The sequence below is a fragment of the Miniopterus schreibersii genome (assembly GCF_964146895.1).
Source record: "Miniopterus schreibersii genome assembly, chromosome: 12".
NCBI classification, from domain to species: domain Eukaryota; kingdom Metazoa; phylum Chordata; class Mammalia; order Chiroptera; family Miniopteridae; genus Miniopterus; species Miniopterus schreibersii.
In genome coordinates this window covers 1,481,030-1,503,085 of record NC_138112.1, presented here as the reverse complement: position 1 = coordinate 1,503,085, position 22,056 = coordinate 1,481,030, and the positions used below count along the sequence as shown (strand labels likewise).

Here is a 22,056-nt window from a genome sequence, read left to right as displayed (position 1 = left end):
CCGACATTTGTGAAGCATGTAGAACAGGGCCTGCCACAGAGTAATTCTGTTTGCTAGCACTAGTATCCAAAGGACAGTGTCCACATGATTGATGGGCCACGACCCAACAGCTAATCCCGGGAAACTCAATTAGGAATATGGACTGTCCCTGAGTAGACCTGCCTGTGAATTCGTTTGTGGCAACACATTGTCCTACTCACGCGTATTTGGGAGCATGCTTCAGCTAAAGGCTCTGGGAGAGCTACCAGTGCTTAGTGGTCACTCCAAGAGCCCACCCAGGTAGAGGTGTCTGTCACCTCACCCAGTGTGGGCTTCTGCTGTCCATCCTGAGTCAAGTTTGTCTTCACTTCTCAGGAAGTAGGGAAATGGCAGGAAGAAGGAGAGAGAGTTGATGAAATGAGCCCCTCCTCCCAGGAGCCAGTGCTGAGATGGGACAGATTCAGTGAGACTAGAGGATATTTGTAGTGCTGGAAAATCTTAAGGTTCCTTTTTCCCCTTGAGTTTCTGTAGCAACTCCATATGAGGTTTATTTGGAGATAGCGTGGTGGACATGGGTTTCAGTTTCTACTCAGTGATTTACTAATCGGTAGCCTCAGGCAAGTTGATTAACCCCTTTGAGGCTCAAGTTTCCTCATCTGTATAATGGGTTAATAAGAGCACCTACTCACAGGGTGGTTGTGAGGATTAAATGCTGTCATGTATATAAAATGTTTACTACAGAGCTTGGTGCATAGTAAATGCTCAATAAATGTCAGCTATTAATTAGTTCTTATTATTAGAAAACAGAGTTTTGCTGCCAAAATGTTTTAAAATTCTCTGATCTAGTCCTAGTTCCTATTTTATGGGGGAAGAGATTGGGGTCAGAAAAGGGGAATGACTTTCTCAAGGTCACAGTGGGGGTTTGAAATCAATGTTTCTTTAGAAGCCCTTTCCCCCTCCAGAGGCAAGTCCTCCACCCTCTGTTTTTTGTTTTGTTTTGTTCTGTTGGACAAACCTTCCCCCTTTCCCACCATTAGTCCCTTAGAAGTGGCTCCTCCGGCCCCAGGGCCCCAGTGAGGAGGAAGATGGGACCCTGGCAGCATTATACCACTTGAGGGAAAGAACTGGTGTCTGGACTCAGAAGACGGCTGATGCCATCTCTGGCAGCAGGAGCTCTGTGGCTGCAGCCTGCAGAGCTCACGGGGGGCTGAGGTGCGTGTCGCCGTGGTCCTGCAGGCCAGCAGCACCCTGTCCTGGGAGCCGGGCGTGAAGGCTGAGTCCTTCCTTCCAGCTCCGGTGCCGTGACCCAGCCTCAGTTTCCTTGTCCATAAACAAGTTGTGAGGCACAAATGAAAGGAAGAATGTATCTTGGCAGCTTTCAGAAGTGTGAGATATTAGAATATCTCCCATCTAAGCTTTCTTACTACACACGTGCCCCTCTGAGAGGCAGGGAGGACGCCTGTGTGACGTCCTGCGTGAGAACCAGAGTCGGGGCTCCCCATCTCTTCTCCCGCTTCTCAACCTTGCTTCACGCCGCCCCGGGGAGAGGGTGAGGATCCGGGCGCCTGGTCTCCTACTGACCTTGAGCCCCCTTGAACTCTTCCCCTCCTGAGGCTGGGTGAGGGTTAGGGAGGGTGCCAGTCGGAAACTGACCGTTAAAGGGCCCCGTGGCTGCGGGGGGAGAGTCGAGTCTAGACATGGAGCTCGGGGATTGGTTCCTGCTTTGCTATTTGTTGCCTGCGTGACCTTTAGCTCCTCACTTCTCTGGGGAACTCAGTTTCCTTACCTATAAATGGCATGCACGCCGCCAGGAGTCTCCGTGGTCCCCTCAAGCAGGAAAGGCTCTGACAGAAAAATAGCAGCCGAGTGCTGCTCTGACATGTGCGTATCAGGTGCAGCCACAACCCTGGGTTTATTTAGCAGACCGCTTCCTTTGAAGGTGGATTTTTGTTATTTGTCCTGGGTCAGAGTGTTATGAGTTCACACCTTGGTGCAGAACCTGGCTCCCCTGGCCCCATAAGTTGCTGCAGTGGCCTGACTCACTGACCTCACTGGCTGGAACCTGGCATGACTCCCCAGGATGCTTCTTCAACTTCACCCCTGACCCCAGTGAAGCATCCTGGGGAGTCACGGTGACAACTGCCCATCAGTGTGTGTCCAGCAGAGATAAGGGGGCAGTGCAGGGAAGCACCAAGAGTCCATCTGTAGCTCAGATGGAGAATAGTGAGGGTTATATTTCCTTAAAAAATTAGAAGTCCTTGATGAGGAGCCTTTCATTTATCAAAGACTGGCATGACCGATTGCAGAGGGGAGCTGGGAGGGTGTGGGGCTTCTCTTAGCAGAAGGGCGTCAGGAGGCTTCTGTCCTCCACGGCCTGGCCCTGGCTCCCAAATTCTGTGGAAGGTACTGAAGAGCAAGGATGGGGGGTCCCATCTCATGACCAAACATGTGGAAAAGTCATCAGGACCAGACGCTCACAGAGGCCCTGTCTCAAGGAAGCCCTGAGGTCAGTCATGTTTACTCTGCTTTAAATCATGAAAATCCCCAGATCCACTGACTCTCAAGGTAGAGTGAACCTGAGAGACCATCTTGCCCTGGGACAGTAAATGGGTTTCTTTAGGAGAGCTAAGCATGGTCATCAGCGGCCCACTGAGCACTGAGTTTAGGAAAAGGAACAGGGCGGGGGGTGGTCCATGAGGGATGTCATCAGGGCTTGGCTTGCAGGCAGACTGCGATTTTGCTATTACTGTCTGTGCCTTAGAGGTGAAGTGACTTACCAAGGACACTCAGCTGGTAGAGAACTGACCTCAGGCCTCCCATCATTTAAGACACTGTCCTCTCACAGCCTGTTCCAGGTCCTCCTGGGTCCTGCTCTTCAGGTGGCTTTAGAGTTGTCCTCAGGTTCCTCCTGGGTCCCTCATTCTGTGCAGACAGAGACATTTTTGTTGTAATATTTAAGGGAAATGGAAAGCTACCGAGATTAAGCCACTTGCCCAAAGGAGCCTTCGAGACTGGCATGCCCTGTGTTGTCTGCACAGGACTCTGACCCTTAGGCAGTACTCTCAGTTCCTGGGTGGAATCTCAAGTAACAGAAAAGCTAGTGTGTTCGTGGGGTCCTGGGAAACTGTTTGACTGGTTTAAATGACGATGCAGGAAGCCTCTGGTTTGCTCTGGTGGTGTTTCCATGGTCCTGGTGACTAAAATCGCTGTCCAAGGAAGTACCAGAAGTTGCCAAGTGGTCACAGAGTGTCACTGGAGGTCTTGCTGGGCTGTGTTGGTAGCGGAGCTGGCGAGAGAGAAGCAGTCCATCCATGGGAGAGGTTCAGTCTCCTTGCCCAGTGCTCTCTGCATTGTTTACCAGGCAGAAGTGAAAAATCCTGCTCGAACAGTTCTTCATTCCTGTGCTTCCACCTCCCTCACCCAGAGAATTACTCCCCGGGCAAACTCACACCCCAGTGCTGCCAAGGCTATGCAAATCAGCGGGCCCAAGGCTCCGGGCGCAGCGTGGAGAAGCAGGCTGGCGCCAGGAAGACTCCGACCGTCCACTTGGGACGGGGTCCTGGCCAGGCCCCTCAGCACTGCCTGCCGGATGTCATGCGAGGAGGGGCAGAGGTGGAAGTTGCTCTGGACTCCCAGGACCTCCCACAGGACTAACCTTGCCGTTTCTGTCAGGACTCTGCTGAGCAGAGTGGCCATCCTGCCCTAAGGAGACTCTACCTAGAATCCTGGGGCTCCCCACTAATGTGCGTGCCTTTTGCTCTCTTGATCACTTAATATCATTTTCTATGACTAGGGATGTGGTCTCCATATTTAACCCAACTCCTTCTACCTATGTATAGTTCTAGCCTCTTACTTTGTGGGAAGCTCTTTAGTATAGATGGACAGTCTAGGAAGAGTGTGGGACCAGGGAGATGCTGGAGTTGGGATAGCTAAGTCGGGGCTTTGGTGGAGTCCTCAGATGCTAACAATTGATTTATGCTAGAGTGGGAAGAAGGGGGCACATTGGGCTTGGAGATGTGGGTTTTTCTCCCCCTGATGATCATTCCCAAAACACGCCCATACTTTAAAAGCTCTGTCACTTTGTACATATCACTTAACCTTGTTGAGACTCAGTTTCTTCATCTATAAAATGGAATGAATAATAATGTCTCATCTTCTCAAAGGCAGGGAACTTACCCTGATGCTCTCCGGAGGTCCTCCTAGCCCCGTGAGCCAGGGTTTCAATGCATGGGCTCTCCTCCTGCTTTCTCGCTGGGATCTCATGGCCCAGAGATTCCCGGGAGACCATGAGATTCAAAGAGGCTTTGGAAGACCCCAGCTAGGGGCCCTTTCAACTTAGCACAGATCTCACCCATTCGCCCCACCAAGACCTCCAAACTTGGGGTTCTGAAGCTCCCTTCCTGAGCCCTTTCTCCTCTGCCTCTCCCCTCTGTGTCTGTGTCTTATGTGTGTGCAGAACAAACAGAACAGAGGACAGTGGTACAGAGCATTCTCTGGTCATTCCCGTGGCCCTCTAGGCACAGACAGTAACAGCTTCCAGGAGGGAAGAAGAAGCCCAAGTACATTTCAGTCATTTGCATCGAACCCTAAGACTTCCTTCAGAGATGGAAGGAATTTCAGAGGTCAGCTGAGAACCCCCTCTTGATGTTATCAAATTGCCCCTTCTAATTAAAAAGCACTTCTGTAACTCCCCGAAATAAGCATTCTTTGCTCAAATACTCCCAGCAATGGAAGCCCTGTCGAGGTGAAACTGCAGGTTTCACTGCTGGACAACTCGTTAAAAATCCTTCCTTATAATGAGATGAACCCTACTTCCCAGCAGCGCCTACCGCTGCTCTGTTCTCTCTTCAGAGCTGCAGGCTAAGCCTATGTTGCTTCCATGCCAATATTTGGGGAGGAAGGAAAGTCCACTGACATTTATTTAAGCATTTACTATGTACTAGGCACTGTGCCAAGTGATTTCAAATGTTTCCTCATTGAATTATTTTTTAAAACTTTTATTTTTAAAACCTTCAAGCATACCGAAGAGAAAAAACAGTTTAATAAATAATTAATAATTACGTAGTTCTTAACATTTTTCCATATTTGCTGCATCTACTTTTTAAAAGAATAATATATTTTTAACTTTTTATTGTAGACATTTTCAAACACATGCAAAAGTAGAGACAAACACAGTGAGCCCTCCAATACTCATTGCCTGCTTTTGATAACCATCAGATTCCTGCCATTCTTGTTGCTGGAATATTTTCTTATAAATTATGGACATTATAACATTTCAATCCTAGATATGTCAGTATGCATCTCTAAAACATAAGGACATTTTCATTCTCACTTAAAAAATGATCTCATTTAATTCTCATGGCACTGCTAGGAAGACGGTTTCACCTGACAGCGAGTGTTCTCTTCCCTACGCTAAATAGTCTCTCTCGTCTGTTGTGTGATATCTGGACTTTTTACCATCTTGGTCTTCACGCTCTTTGTTCGGTTCATTGGAGTCCCTTTTAAAAAATGGTGCCCTGAACTGGGCATGATGCTCACAGCAGGAGATCTTGAATGGTCTGCATGTCTGCAAATGCACAGGACAGTATTAGCTTCCTAAGCACCCATCTGCAGCACCTTTGGGGTCAATATGGAGCTTCAGTCAATAAAAACTCTTTGTTTGTTTGTTTGTGTGTTTTTTCTGTGAGATACTTTAACACCAACTCCCCTATTTCCCTTGCCCTCAAGGAACTTCAGCATGTTTATTTCCAAATAATGTCTGTCAATAAACAGAAATGAGAATCATTTTTTTTGTTTTCTTCTTTGGGGGTGGTAGGTATATTAGATTCTTTTGGAAATTTAATCTCTTTAAAAATGTAAAATACAGCATATAGATGTTCTAATGGTCAAGTATCTTAAACTATGCACATTTGAATTTTTAATCACCATATGCATCAGCTATGATTATTCCTATTGTTAGTTCCAGTTTGAGGTTGGTCATTGGTATTGGAGAAGAAACTCTTTATTCGGCTGCACATTGTAGCGGTTAGTGTTTCCCCGGCTTTATAGAGGTGTGGTTGACAGGAAACCGTCAGGCGTGAGCCTCATGGTGACGAGACAGGCACTCACGGTGGAAGGATGCCTGCCGTCCAGCTCCTGGCCCGTCCGTGGCCTGCGAACTTGCCCTGTGGGAGTGAGAACAGCGGCGCTCTGGCCTCAGCAGACTCAGCTGGAGGCGGCCCCGCAGCTGCAGCCCTGTGCTGACACTGCCCTCGGGCCCTGTCCACCTGCCCCCGGGGCTCCTGCGCCTCTCCCAGCCCCAGCCCCTGGCTATCGTTTCTACTCGCTGCTCCTATGGCTTTTTTTTTTAGATTCCACATGGAAGTGATACTGTGTATTGCCTTTTTCTGTGTGGCTTATTTCACTTAGCACGATGCCCTCGCGGCTCATCCGTGTTGTTGCGCACAGAAGGACTTCCTTCCTTTTCGTGGCTGAATAATACTTTATTGTGTCTATACTACACCACCTCTTTTTTATCCATTCATCTGGCAATGGGCACTTCAGTCCTGTCCGTAGTTTGGCTATCGTGAATAATCTGCTATGGACAGGAAGTGCAGACACCTCTTCAATACCCTGTTTTCACTTTCTTTGGATATTTGCCCAGAAGTTGGACGGCTGGGTCCTATTCCGCAGATTGTAATTTCACTACTTTAGTTTACTACATGACATAGATTAGAAAAGTAGATTTCTGGGTTAGAGTATTTGTCAAAACAGAATTCTCTAATTAAAAGAAAAATCTTCAGTTTACTTTTTTCCTTTTTAATTTTTATTGGGGGTAAAACATAAAATTTAAACACAATATAAAATTTAAACATAAGATTTGCCATCTTAACAATTTCTAAATGTATAGTTCACCCTTCCCTGTCTTTTATTTATACAGGTGATTTTTAAACCTAAATGCACTAATTCTCATTACATTGTATTTTGTTGGTTTTGGCCCCTGATTTGAATCTACTGAAATATTTTCTAATCCTGATTTCCATTATCCAGTTTTCTGGATAATCTTACTATGTGCTTTGAATCACTCCCCAAAACAACCATCATCTATACTGTTTATCTGCCTAAGCTGCTAATTAAAGTTTAATACTCTGTTTCTCTGTGTTGGACACTGGCTGCAGTGCATTGATTGGGAAAATTGTGTTAGTTGAAGACTTGAGAAATCCAAGTTTTGGTCCTGATTCAGGGTCTCTGAAGCTGTGTGGCCTTGGCAAGGTGCTTTCCCTCTGAGGTTGGACTTCAGTGTTCTTCCGACTCTAAAAATCATGTTCCTGCCCGTATGTGTGTGTCCTGCTTTGTTTTTTCTGCAAGTGATCACTGCCTTCCCAAGAGGGAGCTAGGGCTTGGAAATAGAATGTGTGCAGGTTTCTGCAGATGGCACCTGTGAGCACCTGCAATTTCTTAGTTCTCAGTTGTTTTTGTAGGACTTTCTTAGTAATTTGGATCAAATACATAGTCATTCAGCACCTATTATGTGTTAGACACTTTTAGGCACTCGAGGTACAAAGATAAATAAGAGGTAATAACCCATATATAATAAGATGTAATAAGGCCTCTAGGAGCTCAGACTTTCATGAGGGAAACAGATACACCTAAGAAATGGGACACCTGCTGTAAGGGACATGGGAACACAGAGGAGGAAACCCTTTGTTTTGCTTTGGATAAGTTTCACGGAGGACGTGACATTCATGTTGGGTTTTGGAGGATGATTGTGTTTTTTCTAGGGAGAAGGGCATTCCAGTCCAAGGGAACAGAATATAGAAAGTCCCTACCATAGGACCAGGCTCAACCTGTTTGAGAAATAGCCCAGAATGTGTGGAGTTCAGCTCCACAATTGGATAGTCTTCCCAGCTTAGAGATCATGGTCACCAGCTTTATCTCACTTTACCATAGTCCTGGGAGGTGGCTTGGTTGGTAATTATGACCTTATTTTGCCATTGAGAAACCTGAGGCTCCAGAACTTCCTGCCTTGACCACACAGCTTGGGAGTGGTGGAGCCAAGGCTTGAACCCCAGTCCTTTGACTCCAAGTCCAGAATTCTTTCCAAGTATATCGCACTGCTCCTACATGTAGCATCTTAAAGGGGCAAAAAAGAAATTTCTGGCAATTGTGGACCAGTATTTCACACAATATAATAATTGCATCTCTTCCTTTCTCTGGGAAAGAGGAACACCTTCCTCACTCTCTCAAAGAAGAATAAACTGAGTCTGGGAATGACTCGCAGTCACCTCTCTGATCTAAAGCATTAGGGGAGCAGCAGAAACCCAGTGAGCTAGATCTTGGCACAGAGTTTCCAGGCACCACCTCCCAGGCCTTTCCTGTAGACTGGGTGGGGAGAGATGCCAGGTGGAACAAGTCCAGTGACCATGGGAGAAAAGCAGGAACAAGCTCCACAGTAAAATGAGAGCTGAGGTGGTGCCCTGTCAGCCAGGTCTGGAGGGAGAATCGGCAGTGTCCTCATGCGTTAACTAATGCCTCTATTGGACCACATCACCCAGTCTGGCCTAGACCCCAAGCGCTTTGAGCTCCTTCTCACCGGCTGCGGGCCATGAGAAAAGCCATGTCTCCTGAGAACAATCTTACCTGTTTAGCAGTGGAATCAGAATCAGAATGGGAATCGCCCGGTGGCACTGAGCCCCTTTTAAGCGCCCCACACTGAGCTCGGTGCCACTGTCCATTTTCCTGGGATGTCCTGGGGTCAGTCCCTGGGAGGTCCTGGCTGGCCCAGGCACCTCCAATCCACCCATTTAGTTAGCTCAGGATTCAAGAAAAATTAGGCAGAGATACCAGTGCAAGTAAGAATGAATTTTATGAGAAAGGGAAACCTCATCACCGGGCTCCAAGTGCAGCAAGTGCCTCCTCATGATGAGAGGCCTCTTGACAAAGGCCAAGAAAAACTTCCAGACAAGAGAATTGCTGATTGTTGGCTGGTGAGTTTTCAGATTAATCTTTGAATTCTGCTCGCTCATTTTTTTTTTCATTTTGTGGATCTCACAAATGACATGGTAATGGCTTTCACAGAAATCAAAACCAAAGGCTTCTTTAATTGCCCACAAATATGGTGACCCCTCCAAGTCAAGCTGCTTTGGCCCTGTAGCCGTTCCCGCTCTCTCGGCTGTGCTCACACATCTGTGTCACCTCCCCCTGGAAGCACCTTCCCCTCTGGCCGCCCAGACGCCGCTCGCCTGGTCCTCCTGCTTGATGTCCAGCGTTCTCCAGCCTCCTGTGCTGGCTCCTCATCACCATCCCAACCCCAACCTTCTTCCTTCTTCCTTTGGACTCGTTTCTTTGTAACTCGCTGAGCCCTGTGGCCTTGTGGAAGCTGATATCGCTGTATATGTACCACCTGTAAGCTGGTGAATACCCAATTTATATTTCTGACTGCACACTTCTGAGCCCAAACTCATTTCCCCGCCTCCCCTGGGATATCTAATTGGCATCTCAAGCTTAACTCGTTCAAAAATGTGGCTTTTGATTTTCTACTACCAGCCTACTCCTCCTTGAGTCACCCCCATTTCAGGGAATGGCACATCTCTCACTCCATCGAGAAAGTCCAACCTCTAGGAATCATTCTTTTTTTTTTTTTTTTTTTTAAAGTATATCTTTATTGATTTCAGAGAGAGGAAAGGAGAGGGAGAGAGAGAGAGAAACATCAATGATGAGAGAGTCATTGATCGAGCCTGCAACCCGGGCATGTGCCCTGACCGGGAATCGAACCCCAATCGCTTGGATCCCAGGTCGACGCTCAACTGCTGAGCCACGCCCGGCCGGGCTGGGAACCATTCTTGATTCCTCTCCTTCCCTAGCACCCACTTCCCATCCATCAGCTGGTCCTGTCAGCTACCAATTCAAAACATATTCTGAATCTAGGCCCTTCTCACTATCTTCTCTGCTACCCTCCCATCCAGCCCACTGCCCCCTCTCACCTGAGCCACTGCACCAGCCTCCCAGCTGGTCTCCTTACTACTCTTACCCCAACACTGAATCAGTGCAGGTTTAAACACTTAAGTCGGGTCATGTTACTCCTGTGCCGAAAACCCTCCATCACTTTCCATCACCCTTGGCAGGAAACCTGAAATCTACGTGACCCGCCTGTCAGGCCCAAGCAAGTCATCTTGTCCCTGGTTACCCCTATCTACTTCTCTCTGGCCATACTGGTTTCCTTACTGTTCCTCAGAATACAAGCCTGTTCTTGCCTCAGGTCCCAATCCGTCTTCTGGAATGATCTTCCCCAGACCTTCAAAAGGTTGGGTCCTCACTTCATTCAATGAAAATGTCACCTCCCCTGAGAGGCCTTCCCAGACCACCCTGCTCACAAACAATCTCTGACACACTCTTTCCCTGACCATGTGTTACTGTTCCCTCACTAATTATCTCTAAATGAAATTATGTGTGTATATATATTTTTTATTCCTTTTATGTCTCCCCAACTAGAAATGAGGTCAGAAATGTCCATCTGTCTTGTTCAGTATTATATTCCCAGTGAAAAGAACAGTGCCTGGCCTATAGAGTATGCTTAATATATACTTGCAGAATGAATGTAAAATTTAAAAATTACTCCTTATTAGGCCACCTTTAAAATGTCATGAAAAGATTTTTTTTAATGTAAAAGCAATTTTACCTTTAAGTCTACCCTTCCAAGGCAACCATTCTTAGTCTGTGGGCCCTTCCATGTCCAGCTCCCCCGCAGGCTTTATTTGCCATCTTCGTTGGTCTCAAAATCAGGCTGCTATTCAGAGATCACCTGATGTCCCCCCACCTCCCTCTTCCCTGGGATTCCTCAGCCGCCCCCTCTGTGCTCATCTTGCCGGCCCAGTCGCTCTTGGAGACGTCTCACGGCCATGCAGCAAAGGCCTCCCTGCCGTTGTTTAGAACAGAGAAGAGGGAAAGGGGCTTAAGTTAAAACTCCAGAGGATTCTCTTAGACACCATTCATTCATCAACAGGCATTTCGTGTGTGTGTGTGTGTGTGTGTGTGTGTGTGTGGCACAAGACAATTTTTTTCTTTTTTTTTTTAATATATCTTTATTGATTTGAAAGAGAGGAAAGGAGAGGGAGAGAGAGAGATAGAAACATCAATGATGAGAGAGTCATTGATCAGCTGCCTCCTGCACGACCCCGACTGGGGATCAAGCCCACAACCCGGGCATGTGCCCTGATCGGGAATCGAACCCTGATCGCCTGGATCCTGGGTCGACGCTCAACCGCTGAGCCACGCCCGGCCAGGCACAAGACAATCTTTAAGTAATGATAATTGGACCTATAGTAGGAGAAAACATGATATAACATAGGTGGGATGTTTCATCTGTAGGCATTTCTTGAAACTCTGACCTGTGTTAGAAACTATGGTGGCCATTGGGGATATAAAAATGAGTGTCATTGTCCCAGTTTTCAAGGAACTCATAAATACTGAGATAAAAAAGCACACAGACAAATAAGGAGTTGCCAGATAAGCACCACGTGGCTGGTAGAGAGGGTCACTGATTCCAGAAGGGCAGGGACTCACTCTGTGAACATGGACAGAGTCTGAGGACATGGAAACGAAGCTGTGGGGTGTTTGGACGTGAGTGAGCGTTCTAGTGGCTGCAGCGAAAGGTGCCGGGAGGAAGGGAGAGGGACAGCGAGTGGCAGAAGACAAAGCAGAGAGGGTAGGCAGAAACCAGGTCACCCGGCAAATTAATTATATCTTATGCTAAGAAACTTGGACTTTATCCCAAAGCTATTGAAGATCCAGTGAAAAGCAGAAGAAGTTTCTGATTGCAAGTTCTGAATTTATTCACTCGTTCATTTATTCATTCATTAAATCAATATATTTTGAGCACCTGTTAGGTGCTAAGCAGTACTGGGCTCTGGGTGGATGGTATATAATTGTTGTTTTCTTTTGTTTCTCTTTTTTAAAATTTTCAATTACAGTTGATGTACAATATTATATTAGGTTCAGGTGTACAGCATAGGGATTAGATGTTTATATAACTTACGAGACGACCACCTCGATAGATCTAACATTCATCTGACACCATGCCTAATTATCACAGTATTATTTACCACGTTCCCTGGCTGACTCTTCTATAACTTCCACTTTGTATTCTTAATCCTTTCACCCATGCCCCCACCCCCCTTCCCTCTGTCAACCATCAATTTAGTCTCTGTATCTATGTTTATTTCTGTTTTGTTTGTTAATTTTGTTTTTTAGATTCCACATATAAGTGAAATCATATGGTATTTGTGTTTCTTTGTCTGACTTATTTCACTCAGCATGATACCCTCTAGGTCCATCCATGTTGACACAAATGGAAGATTTTACTATTACATTGCATAAATGTACCACAACTTCCTTACCCACTCATCTATGGACGGACGCTTGGGCTGCTTCCACATCTTGGCTATTGTAAATAACGCTGCAATGAACATAGGGGTGCATATGTTTTTCCGAGTTAGTGTTTTGGATTTCTTCAGATAAATACCCAGAATTGGAATTTGTGGGTCATACAATGGCTCAACTTTTAATTTTTTGAGGAATCTCCATACTGTTGTTTTTTTAACAGTGGCCACACTAATTGGCAGTCCCACTTCCCTTTTCTCCACGCCCTCGCCAGCACTTGTTTGCTGTTTATAGATGACAGCCATTCCGGCCGGTGTGAGGTGATATCTCACTGGGGTTTTAACTTGCGTCTCTCTGGAGCTTAATGATGTTGAGCATCTTTTCATGTGTCTCTTGTCCATCTGTGTGTCCTCTTTGGAGAAGTGTCTGTTCAGGTCCTCTGCCCATTTTTTAATTGGATTGTTTGTACTTTTGGTGTTAAGTTGTATGAGTTTCTTACGTATTTTGGATATGAACTCCTTATTTGTCGTTGGCAAATACCTTCTCCTATTCAGTAGGTTGTCTTTTTGTTTTGCTGATGGTTTCCTTTGCTGTTTAAAGTATGTTTGGCTTCATTTGTTTAGTTTTTCTTTTCTTTCCCTTGCCCAAGGATACATACAAAAAACATTACTGAGAGCAATGGCAGAGGGTTTACTGCCTGTGCTTCTTTCTAGGAGTTTTATGGTTTGGGGTCTTACCTTTAAGTCTGTAATCCATTTTGAGTGCATTCTTGTGTGTGGTGTAAGAAAATGATCCAGTTTTATTCTTTTGCATGTGTCTGTCCAGTTTTCCAAACACCATTTATTGATGAGACTGCCTTTACCCCATCGTATGCTCCTGCCTCCTTTATCATAGGTTAACTGACCGTATTGCTGTGGGTTTATTTCTGGGGTCTTTGTTCTGTTCCACTGATCTATGTGTCTGTTCTTATGCCAGTATTGTGACTACTGTATCCTTGTAGTATAGTTTGATAGCACGTAGTGTGAGACGTCCAGCTTTGTTCTTTTCCCCCCGTCAAGATTGCTGTGGCTATTCAGGGTCTTTTTTGGTTCCATGTAAATATTGGGATTATTAGTTCTAGTTCTGTGAAATACACCATTGGTATTTTGATAGGGATTACAGTGACCCGTCGATTGCTTTGAGCAGTGTGAACATTTTAACAGTGTTGATTCTTCCTGTCCGTAATCATGGTATGTGCTTCCACTTACTTGTATTGTCTTCAGTTGCTTTCTTCCATGTCTTATAGTTTTCTGTGTACAGTTCTTTTGATGCAATTGTAAATGGGGTTGTTTTCTTTTTTTTACTTAAAAGTTTTTAGTTTATTAATCTTCTCATGAAAATCTGTAATCGCCACAGATGAAGTCCCTGAAGAACCTTTACTCCTGTCGTCCAATCTCCAGCTCACATTTTGCAGCACCAGCACCAGACTTTGCAGTCCTCTGGCTTTCTTCATTCTGTTCTTGGGTTCCTCTCACTGTTTACTTAAAGTCTTCGTTTCATACAGGCCATGACTTACACATCTATGCTTGGGTTCATTTTTCTTTGCACAATCTAAGGAATCATAAATCATGACAAAGCACGTTGTCCTACCACCACCAAAGTGGTTTCTGAATCCAGACACAAAGATGGCACCTGGTGTGGTCTTGTACATTTTGGCCAGTTTTCCCCATATTTCTGTCTTATGTACTGTTGTGTCCCTAGGGTGCAGGATGTGGATGACCATTTGTTTCTGCTGCAATAGTCTGTTGGTCATGAACTTTCTGTCAGGATAGTTAGTGTGTTGTTTATGATAGTGGCCTATCTTTAAGCAGTCAAGGAGAAAAAGAGAGGGATTGTTCTCTTAATTTCTCTTTCTATAGTTCATTATTGGTGAATAAAAATACAACTGATATCTGGATATTAATTTCTTATCCTGCTGCTTGACTGAGTTCATCGATCAGTTCTTGTAGTTTTTTGGTGGAATCTTTAGTGTTCTCTATGTACATAATCATGTCATCTGCAAATGATGAGTTTTACTTTTTCCTTTCCAATTTGAATGCCTTTTATTTATTCTTCTTGTCTGATTGATGTGTCTAGGACTTTTTCTACTATGTTGAGTAAAAGTGGTGAAAGTGGCCCTAGCTGGTTTTGCTCAGTGGTGAGAGGGCATTGGCCCATGGACTGAAGGGTCCTGGGTTCGATTCCAGTCAAGGGCATGGCCGTACCTCAGTTGCAGGCTCGATCCCCGACCCCAGTCGGGGCACATGTGGGAGACAACCAATTGATATGTGTCTCTCACATTGTTGTTTCTCTCTTTCTCCCTTCCCCTTCTACTCTCTCTGAAAAGGGAATGGAAAAAATATCCTCAGGTGAGGATTAAAAAAAAACAACTGGTAAAAGTGAACAATCTTCTTTTTCCCTATCTTAAGGAAAATCCTTTTAGCTTTTCATCATTGAGTATGATGCTGGCTGTGGGTTTGTCACATATGGCCTTTATTATGTTGAGGTATGTTCCCTCTATTCCTACTTTGCTAAGAGTTTTTGTCATAAATGGTGCTAGATTTTGTCAAGTGCTTTTTCTGCACCTATTGGTGTGATTGTATGGTTATTATCCTTCATTTTATGTATGTGTGTATTATGCTAACTGATTTGCAGATATTAAACCAACCTTGCCTCCCAGGAATAGATCCAAATTGATCATAATATATAATCTTTTTAATGTACTTCTGAATTCAGTTTGCTAATTTTTTTATTTTTAGGAGTTTTGCATCTCTGTTCATCAGGGATATTGGCCTATATATATATATTTTGAAGTGCCTTTGTCTGGCTTTAGAATTAGGGTAAAATGATCTTGGGAGCCTTCCTTCCTCTTCAATTTTTTGGAATAGTTTGATAAAGATAGGTGTCAGTTCTTCTTGGAATTATTTGGTAAAATTCCCCTGTGAAGCCATCTGGTCCAGGACTTTTATTTGTCGGGAGGTTGTTGTTTTTATTATTACTGATTCAATTTCATATGTTCTTGAGTATTCTAGTTATATTCTTGTTATTGTTCTGTTCAGATTTTCTGTTACTTCTTTATTCAGTCTTGGCAGATTGCATGTTTTTAGGAATTCATCTATTTCTTCTTGATTGTACAATTTGTTGGCATATAATTGTTTGTAGAATTTTTCTATAATTTTTTGTATTACTGTGGTGTCAGTTGTCACTACTCCTCTTTCATTTCTGATTTTGTTTATTTGGGTTTTTTCTGTTTTTCTTGATGAGTCTGGTTAAATAATTATCAGTCTTGTTTATCTTTTTAAAAAGTCAGCTCTTGGTTTCATTGATCTTTTGTATTGTTCTTTAGACTCTGTTTTCTTTATTTCTAATCTGATCTTTATTCGTTCTTTTCATCTACTCACTTTGGCTTTGTTTGTTGTTATTTTTCTAGTTTTTTTAGGTTTAAGGTTAGATTGTTTTTTTGAGATGTTTCTTGTTTCTAGAGGTAGACCTGTGTTGCTATGAATTTCCCTCTTAGAACTGTTTTGGCTGTGTCCCATAAATTTTGGGTTATTTTGTTTTCATTTTCATTTGTTTCAATGTATTTTTTGGTTTCTTCCGTGATCTCATTGTTAACACATTCATTGTTTAGTAGTATGCTATTTGGCCTCAATATTGTGTGTTTTTCAGTTTTCTTTTGTTATTGATTTCTAGTTTCATATCCTTGTGAATGGAGAAAACGCTTGATCTGATTTCAGTCTTCCCAAATTTGTTGAGACATGTTTTGTGACCTAATGTGTGGTCTAGTCTAGAAAATGTTCTACTTGCACTTGAAAAAGAATGTATATTCTGCTGCTTTGGTATGGAATGTTCCAATAATATCAATTAAATCCACCTGGTTTAATGTGTTATTTAAGGCCGCTCTTTCCTTGTTGATTTTCTGAATGGACAGCCTATCCATAGACATCAATGGGGTGTTAAAGTCCCCTGCCATTACTGTATTACTGTGGATCTCTCTCTTTATGTAATTATATGTTTAAGCAAATTATGGTATGTCCACAGAATGGAATATTAGGTAGCCATTAAAATGATGTTTGCAAGCATAGGGAAATAGTTTTAATGCTCCTTAATAGTAAAAGAAAAATATGTGTGATGCTCACTAGAAAAATCATGGTAATAATCTGTACAGACTAGTTATCAATGAGAAAAATAAACATAAAAACAACCATAAAATATACCAAAATATTAATTATAGTTGCTTCTCAGCAGAGTGATTTTCCTGCTACTTTATACTTTGCCTGTACCAAAAGTTTTCTTTATTAAGCACATATTTAATGTTTCAACTAAACTTTTATGCAAAAGGAAAAAGTTGAACAAGACAAGAAATGGAAATTGGAAGGTAGGGAGAAATAGAACTGCCACCTGCCTACCTGACATGACTTAGATATCATTACCCCTGAAGGGCTAAGATGTGGGAGGACTTCTTGCCTATGGCAATTCCTTTAAGATGCATGGCTGGTCATTCTTTGCTTACCCATGAAAGCACCTGTAATAGCTTCTGCCTAAGGGAGTGACAAAGAACCCACACTCTGGTATGGCAATTTCTAATCCTAGCTGACTCTGTGACCTTGGACAGGCCAGTCTACTTTTTCCCTGGTTACCCACCTTTCTGAAAGAAATTTTCCAAAGACCTTTCTAGGAAACATGATAAGCAGGAGGATTCTAGTCATAGGGAAAATGGATGGTCTTTTTCAACATAAAGACAAGCTTATCTCAACACCCTACTTTTCCTCTAACCTTCATTCTCTTCCAATCCTGCTAGCAACTAATATTTGTTTTATCTCTTCCAGGAAATGATCGAAACAGCCTAGATTTCAACAGGCAGGTAAGGACTTTCAGAACAAAACCTTTATTCAATAAATTTTGGGGGTCACTTGTACTATGTCAGATGTGGGAGAAACAAAAAAAATTAAGTAAAGTTTGAGATGCTTGTTCAGAACCCTACACTTGAGGATTAGAACGGATCTCTAAAGGGCTTTTGCCTCCAACTCCTTTCCAACCCACAACCAATGTCTGGATCTCTTCCCCCCACCCCAAAGAATACTGACTAACGTAGCACCTGTTTAGCATGGGCTGCATGCCAGGTGAGGCCCAGAATCTAAGACAGCAGCTCTTTTCCTGTCAAGGCTGGACCCGAGTTGCCTCTTGGATGAGTCTGTTCACATGGTCCGCCTGTGTGTGGAGGAATTTATGGAGGTACAAAGTATGGAGTACCTGCATTTCTCATGGAACTCCTGATTCACAGGAAGTAGACAGCAGACAAAAAAGGGGAAACAAAGAACAGAAAGAGCTCAGAAAGGGGTGAGTGACCAAGCCCAGTGGGACAACGTGGGCACAGGCTTGGTGCCTTGAAGGAAATCAAGTTGGGAGTGGGAGTTGATCAGGGAGGGCTTCGGGCCGGGTAAGGTGGTGCTGGATGGGCCGCAGGATGGTTGGATGTGGGTGTGTGAAAAGAGGGTGAAGCAGAAACAAGATTTTCCTCTTAGGCTTCGAGGCAGATGGGAAGCATGGGGCAGGGCGGAGACAGGGTGTGACGTCAGAAGCAGGAGGTATGAGAGTTTGCTGAGAGGAGGAAGTCTATGCTGGACACAAGCAGGGACCAGTAATGGAGGGTCCTACAGAGTTGGAGAGGCGAGACTTAGGTACAGAATCAGGAGCCTGGATTTTGGTTCTGTTTGTGCTACTAGTCAGCTGTATAACCTTGGTCAAGTCACTTAACATTATTGGTCTGAATTTTCTCAGCTGAAGAATTAATTTATTTCATAAATTTGGGGTGGGGGTGGGGGAAACGTGCTATGTCAGGTGTGGGAATACAAAGAAAACTAAGAGTGTTCTCTGCCCTGGAGGAGTTCATAGTCTATCATAAAGTATGGGGAGGAGAGAGAGGGAAAGGGGAAGGGGGGGGAGAGAGAGGCTCTCACGGTGTAGTCTCAGTCATGCTTACTGCAGGTATATGAGAGCATGGTGTCAACAGAAATGGGAATAGTTAATTTTCCTGGGGCCTCAGGGCAGGCTTCATGGAGAAGCTAATATTTGTATCTAGCTCTAAAGGGTGAGTAGGAGTTCGTTAGGTAGAGAAAAGTAGACTGGAGAGGGAGATGATCCCAGTGGGGTGCTGATTGGATAACCACTAGTTTCTTGCCACTCTGACCATCTGAGTTCAGGTTTAGACAGAAGTCTGGGGTGGGGCTGGAGGTGAAACTCAGACCTATGTTTTCCCCTTTATCTGCAGAGTGATTTGATGTCATTACTAACATTTTTTAAAAGACTTTTAATTCTGGGTACATCTTTCACAGTCAGAGAAAGGAATAAACGAGTCCTGAGCCAAAACCTCTCATGCAGGCAACTTCTGCAATTTTGTTCCTTGGGGAAGTTCGCTAACAAGTGGAAGCCAAGGGCTCTCCCTCCTCCCTGGAGACCTAGCCCAGAGATAGGCTGCCGTGCAGGAGTCACCAAGGTGGGCTGTGAGGAAGCGCTTGCAGAGAATGTGATTTATTAAGCATTGGAACAGCTATCAGCGAGGGAGGCCATAGAGCCAGCTTCTCACTCATGGTCTTAAAATACAAGACAGATTCTTATCTAAGGGGTAGTTTGGGCCGGGTTTGCTTCATGGGCAGGAAGTTGGAGGCGATTCCCAAGGATTCTGGGATCCTGGATGAGAGTCCTAAGCAGGTTGGGTTGTGGCCTATACCCTGTGCTTTCTCTCCTGAGGACAAAGGATCCCAGCCCCAGGCCCTTGGATGAGATGCACAGGGCGGAGCTCATCCCACACCAAGATATGGCTCCACCAACCCAGCCCAGAGGTGGTTCACTTCACAGGCCCAGTGGGTCTGGCTGCCAGTGCAGTCTCTCTAAATCTTGAGAAACCTCCGTGCTTAAGACAGGGCTGGAGGCAGCCCCTATGGCCTGGGGTGGCCAACAGAGAGGTCCCTGACCCTTTGAATGTCTTTTGGGGTGTGGTTTCTCCACCAGTTGGGAGAAAGTTTCCTGGCTTCTGCCAGGATTGGGCCTCCCTTGAGTTTACTTCCCTCCCTCTCCTGGGAAGGGTTTTTGGATTTCTTGTTACCAACAAGAACAGACACGACAGACTTTCTTTAAAGAGAGGGGAATTTTGGAGGAACAGAGGCTTAGCCGAGCCGCACATATTCATACACTTAGAATGGAGCTCTTCTCTGTTCATAACCACACACATCCACGCCCTCCCTGAGGTTCCTCCTGGCTCCCTCTCACCTCATCCCTCAAATGCCATCAGACACTGACACCCACACGCTCATATTCGTACCAGCTCACCTGTGGGCCTACAGGCAGGCGCCCAGGATTTCTCAGGCCACTGCACTGACAAAACCAACATTTTGCTGAGTACCAGGCTCTGTGCAGGGTGCTTTGGGTACTTTATCTCATTAATTCTCACTATAAACCAAGTGTTACTACCCCCATTATACATGAAAGGAAACTTCTTCCCAGGTAGCCACCTTTTTTGGTGAAAAATTTGAGAGGTAAGTAATTTGCTGAAAGTCAGAATTGGCCAGTTGGCAGAGTCAGAGATAGACCCACATCTCTTTGACTCTAGAGCCCGTTTCCCCACGATGCCTTGCTCGACCTTCCTCTGCAGCCTCTGAGCTCTCCTCTCCCTGTACATTCGCTCTGTCTTTAGGGAGAGGCCTGGGAGCCAGAGGCTGAGCATGACCTCACAGTGACTAACTGGGAGGAAATGGGAGGTGGAGGGAGTGGGGAGAAGAAGAAAGAGAGGTTGTGTAGGAGCAGCCTGTGTGTGTAACACAGACACTGGAAGCAAAGGATGAGCCACTGCCTTGGTGAAGCTCCGGCTGGAGGGCCCCAAGCTGCCTGGTGCACGGAGCTGAGCCCGGTGCTGGGCAGACCGCAGTGCGGACGCTGTGTGAGCAGGGGAGGCTGGCGCGTCAGGCCGCTCTGTGCCGAGGCTGCTAACTCCCCGAGCCCGCGTGGGGATGAGGGGGGCATCCACAGGCAGGGCTACCCTTCCGTCTGCAGGAGGGATAAGCAAAGCTGAGATGCAGCAGAGTACGACCAGATCCCGGATGGAAGTCAGGAGTCCTGGGTGCCAGTGCTCTTTCTGCCCCTTGCTAGTTGCTGCCTTTGTCTTTCTGTGCCTCAGTTTCCTCAAGAATAAAATGAAGAAGTTTGTGTGCAATGACCTCTAGGCCCCAGCAGTCTGTGTGTTACGGTCCCATCATTTTTCTTGTGCTACATTCCACTGGTTAGTTTGACTCCCACTCTCCTTTCTTTTCTTTTTTTAAGAGAAATGAGGAAGAGAGTGTCTGCTTCTTTACCCCAAGATGGAGGGTGAAGGGAAGTATGTAATATGGAATCTTTTCAGCACTTACGCTCTTGTGTGATCTAGTGAAAAGAAACATTTGAAAGTTAGGGACAAAGACAGGAGGACCTAGCAGGCTGGATCTGGGGCCAACCACTCATTCTTCGAATGTCAAGTTTCTCCCAAGCTCTAGGTCGAGGGAGCCATTTGTAAGAAGATGCACTGCAGCAGGAGGCAGTGAATTCTGTGGGAGACGTAAGAGTGCTGAGCTCTGCGATGCTGCCTGAGGATATCACTGAAGAGATGGCATCTGAAGTGGGTGACAACAGGGAAGTAGGGGGTGACTGGTAGAGAGGGACAGCGAGAATGTTTCTGGCACAGGAGGCTCACTGTTGCAAAGGGCTTGGCTTCAGGGAACCGTGAGAAGATCTGCATGGGGAAGATGAGGCTGGAGCTGCGGGTCGGACCAGATTATGAAGAACCAGCAAAGAATTTTATCTTGTGATCAGGAGGGAGCATTTTCAAGCATGGCTGGTTTCATTCAGTGGAAGCGCCTTAGAAGGGGGTGTGAGTGAGGAAGGAGGGAAGGGTGAATGAGAGACGGATGCAAGAGAGGCCTGATAGAGCGCCGCTGCAGCAAGCAGGCCGTGCTGAGGAGAGAGGTCATAGCAAAGAGGTTAAGCACGTGAGCATAGGGCCAGGCTGCCCGGGTTTGAATTCTGTGTTTGCCATACCTGCCTGTGTGACCTTGGGCAAGCCCTTCAACTTCTGTGCCCTGTTCTCCTCATCTGTAAAATGGGAGCGTGATGATGTCTCTCTCACAGGACTTTGTGAGGGCCAAGTGAGTGAGCGAGTGTGAGTGTGTGTGTACCTCTCAGACAGGTGTCTAGAACTTGTACAGGGAGAGACAAAAGTAGGTTTACAGTCGTGAGTACACGAAACAGCTTATTCTATTATTACTTATTAATGTATTCTTTTCCATATGAACAACTGTGAACCTATTTTTCCCACCCTGTGTACTGTGTAGGCACTTGCTGTTATTTCTGCTTTGCCAGTAGGCATGGAGGGACTCGGATTTGAGAGCTATTTCTGGTATAAGATCAGTAGGATTTTGGTTGGACAGGGTCAGCAAAGGAAAGAAAGGTCCAGCAGGATTCTTAAATTCCTAGCTGAGCTGCTGAGCTTTAGTGGTGCTGCATCCAGAGATCAAGAGGTGGAGCCAAGTTGTCCAGATGACTGAAGGTGTAAGAAGGGCAGGTAATGGGCTGTAGGTGCCTAATACCTGGTGAGAAATTAAGAGCTTGAGCCTGGAGATAGGTCAGGATGCAGGGCTGGGAGTCACCGTTGAACCGTGTTAACTGAAAGATGGG

General features: G+C 45.3%; 1 protein-coding gene across 1 annotated transcript in view; it reads left to right on the top strand.

Moving 5' to 3' along the window:
* Window positions 1-22,056, top strand: part of POU2F3 (POU class 2 homeobox 3) — a gene marked incomplete at its 5' end in the record, with an annotated part of 75,076 nt that overhangs the window by 15,313 nt on the left and 37,707 nt on the right. The window contains one exon of the mRNA XM_081154453.1: window positions 17,184-17,218. Within this exon, the coding sequence (XP_081010579.1) occupies window positions 17,184-17,218 (35 nt within the window). The remainder of the gene's footprint in view (window positions 1-17,183; window positions 17,219-22,056) is intronic.